This window comes from Cyphomyrmex costatus, unplaced genomic scaffold (genome assembly GCF_001594065.2).
Source record: "Cyphomyrmex costatus isolate MS0001 unplaced genomic scaffold, Ccosl1.0 scaffold642, whole genome shotgun sequence".
Classification (NCBI taxonomy): Eukaryota; Metazoa; Arthropoda; class Insecta; order Hymenoptera; family Formicidae; genus Cyphomyrmex; species Cyphomyrmex costatus.
In genome coordinates this window covers 13,253-17,093 of record NW_017280203.1, presented here as the reverse complement: position 1 = coordinate 17,093, position 3,841 = coordinate 13,253, and the positions used below count along the sequence as shown (strand labels likewise).

The 3,841-nt window shown below is 41.4% G+C and overlaps 2 protein-coding genes across 2 annotated transcripts; one reads left to right on the top strand and one right to left on the bottom strand.

Moving 5' to 3' along the window:
• The first annotated feature begins 492 nt into the window (after positions 1-492).
• LOC108779932 (uncharacterized) lies at positions 493-1,695 on the top strand. Its single transcript, XM_018547498.1, has one exon. The coding sequence runs from the start codon at positions 493-495 to the stop codon at positions 1,693-1,695; it is 1,203 nt and encodes a 400-aa protein (XP_018403000.1).
• A 1,235-nt stretch (positions 1,696-2,930) lies between these two features.
• On the bottom strand, positions 2,931-3,590 carry LOC108779931 (histone-lysine N-methyltransferase SETMAR-like). Its single transcript, XM_018547497.1, has one exon. The coding sequence runs from the start codon at positions 3,588-3,590 to the stop codon at positions 2,931-2,933; it is 660 nt and encodes a 219-aa protein (XP_018402999.1).
• Between the last annotated feature and the right edge of the window lie 251 nt (positions 3,591-3,841).

The window sequence follows — 3,841 nt, the reverse complement described above, 5'->3', positions numbered from 1 at the left end:
CCAAACCTTACAGCATTGGACCGCTATTGGGATTTTCATCGAATCGCGTGCTTGAACCGCAACAGCGGTATGAGTCGGACGTGCCAATAAATATCATCAACGTAAACATTATTCGTATCGAGTGCAACGTGACCGCGGGTGCGTACAGCAACGACAAGTGCGTGCACACGATACACGAGTTTTCACCGATTGTCCCACCAGGATATAAGATATCAGAAAGGCCGACGCAGATCATTTACCTTCCGATCGTCGTACGGAGCATTACGGATCTGACGATTCGCGTGGTGGATCAAGACGGCCGATTGCTCGATTTTCGTGGAGAGGAGATTACCGTTAGATTGCATGTACGAAGACGACGGCGCTAACGTGAGATGCTTGTGCTGAATGAACAACCGAAACAGACGAGAGATTTTAACGGAGAGATTTCATCTAGAAAAAAACTCACTGCGTCCAACGTTGCATTTTTAAAATCGTTGGGTTTTATCGTACGAAATGGCTGATATCTTGAACATTGTCGGTGAGCCGATCTTTGACGATCGCATCGTCAAGTTTGAATTTCATACGTACAATCCATACCCCAATACAACGTTTGGACATAGCGACGAGATACGAATACCTATACAGCAGCAGGATTTATACACGTTGCCATGCGAAAGTTTTCTCTACATTGAAGGAAGATTGACTGTGAAGAAGAAGGATGATGAGACGCCTACAACGCTTGGGAATAATTGCATAGCGTTCATGTTTGATGAAATTCGGTATGAACTCAACAGTGTGGAGATTGATCGCAACAGAAATGTTGGAATTACCAGTACCCTCAAGAACTATGTATCATTGACGTATGACAAGTCTTTGATTGCGTTGAACGCTGGGTGGAATTCTAGATCCGATATAATGGAAGGTTACTTTAACTTTTGCGTACCGCTCAACATGCTGTTGGGCTTTTGCGAGGATTACAAACGCGTGATTGTGAACGCTCGCCATGAATTGATTTTGATACGAGCGCGCAACGATAACAATTGTATACTGGGAAAGTCAGCGACGGAGCCGGAGGTTGAACTGATCAAAGTGCAATGGCGGATGACTCATGTTATGCTAAACGAGATCACTAAACTATCAATGCTGCGAGCATTGGAAAGCGGTCGTTATCTCAGTATGAGTTTTCGCTCATGGGATCTGTACGAGTATCCTCTGTTACAGAGTACGACGAAGCATACATGGGCTGTCAAAACGGCGACTCAACTCGAGAAGCCGCGTTACGTTATCTTTGCTCTTCAGACCGGTCGAAAGAATATCATGTCTCAAGATGCGAGCGTGTTTGACGATTGTAAATTGAGTAATGTGAAGCTTTATCTCAATTCAGAGTTTTATCCATACGGTGATTTGAATCTCGATTTCGACCAAAAGAGATACGCTCTCCTGTTTGATATGTACGCGCGTTTTCGTAAGGCATATTATGGAATTGACTGCTTCGAAACGCTGCTCAATGTACTCTCGTTTATCGAGAAAGGACCGTTTGCTGTCATTGACTGCTCGCGACAAAACGAATCCGTCAAGAGCGCTACCGTGGATGTGCGAATAGAATTTGACTGCAAGGAGAATGTACCCGCCAATACTACCGCCTATTGCCTCATCATACACGATCGTGTTATCGAATACTGCCCGCTGTCCAACGTAATGCGCAAGGTTATGTAAATTGCACCGTCAGCAGTTATCTCCAATTTAAGAGAGATTTACACTGATATGAGTGCAGTTTCAAATAAATGCTCGTCATGATCATACCAACGTTTGTGGATCTGCAAGGATTCGTCGTAGACAAGAAATTTATCGTCAAGGACGTAGCGGTGCTGAGAAGAGGAACTGTTATCACACACTACATTTTTTCATGTCCTATACCATGGAATTTACTGACAAGATCCGACAAATCTTGCGCTTCCTGGTTGAGTGCTTATCACCATGGTTTGCGATGGGAAGACGGGATGGTCCCGTACAGCATGGCGAAACGTCTAATCACAGAGGCTGTAACAGAAGACGATGAAGCTCTCGTATATGTAAAAGGACCTGAAAAACGACAATGGCTAGTTGACATTCTCGATTGCGATAATGCGATCGTTGAAACTCTAGATGCGCATTACGAAGATGTAGAATCCCTACGTAATATAGATGCTTGTAATACGATACGGTGTGGAAGACACGCTAAGAATTGTGCTTTGCAAAATGTATTTAAAATATTCAACTGGTGGTCGCAGCACCAGGAATAATTGTAAGATTTTTAAAATAAATGTAAGATTTTTTAAATAAGTACGTTTTATTTCCGTTATCACCCATATAATAGATATAAGTAGATAAATATAAGTAGATCAATATATTGAAGGTAGACAGATAGCTGTTTAATGTTGACCGATATCTGTCTGATAGCTGTTTATAGCAGTTCAATAGCTATCTGATAGCTGTTCGATAGCTGTTCAATAGCTGTTTATAGCAGTTTGATAGCCATTCGATAGCTGTTAAATAGCTGTTTAGAGTGTACTGATAGCTGTTTGATAGCTGTTTGATAGCTGTTCGATAGCTGTTCGATAGCCGTTCAATAGCTGTTCAATAGCTGTTCAATAGCTGTTCATAGCACATGGGCTGAAAAGTCCCGGGCCTAACAAAGAAAACACGGTTTTTTTTGTTCAAAGTTAGTTTTATTCATCAACGTAATTTCCATCAAGAACAATTGCAATCATTCCAGCGCCGCTCTAACATTTTAATACCACTTTTGTAGAACGATTTATCTTTTGCCTTAAAATAGGCCTCAGTTTCAGCGATAACCTCTTCATTCGAGCGAAATTTCTTACCGGCGAGCATTTTTTTTAGGTCTGCGAACAGCCAGTAGTCGCTGGGAGACAAATCTGGCGAATACGGTGGATGTGGGAGCAATTCAAAGTTCAATTCATGTAGTTTTGCCATTGTTTTGATTGACTCGTGACACGGTGCGTTGTCTTGATGAAACAAAATTTTTTTTTGCCATATGCGGACGTTTCTTTGCAATTTCGGCCTTCAAACGCTCCAGTTGCTGTCCACTCAGATGACGATCGTTTTGATTCCGGAGTGAAGTGATGGATCCATGTTTCATCCATTGTAACATATCGACGCAAAAATTCCAGTTTGTTACGTTTAAACATGGCCAAACACTGCTCAGAATCATCAACACGTTCTTGTTTTTGGTCAATAGTGAGCAAACGCGGCACCCACTTTGAACAGAGCTTTCTCATAGTCAAATGCGCATGCAATATAAAGCCAACACGTTCTTTTGATATCTTTACGATGTCAGCTATCTCACGCAACTTCACTTTTCGATCATTCAAAATGATTTTGTGGATTTTTTTGATGTTTTCTGGTGTTACCGCCTCATTTGGACGTCCACTGCGTTTTGCATCATCGGTGTCTCTACGACCACGTTTAAAGTCAGCAAACCAACGTTTTATTGTTGTTTCTGATGGAGCGGAGTCCCCATAACACTTTTCAAGCCATTGCTTCGCTTGAACGGTATTTTTTCCCATCAAGAAGCAGTGTAAAATTAAAACACGAAATTGTTTTTGATCCATTGTTCTGAAAATAACAAAAGTAGCGTCACTCTTAGCACAATAACTCACAAACTAATGAATAGAATATCATGAAATTTTAACAGCTGTCTTTTGAAGGTTAGTACTAACTGAAAAAGAGGTGAATGCAATAAAACAAGCGCCATCTATTTGTTAGGTCCGGGACTTTTCAGCCCATGTGTTAGCTATTCGGTAGCTGTTCCATAGCTGTTTAATATATGATAACAATGAACAGTCCAATAATGATGATGATG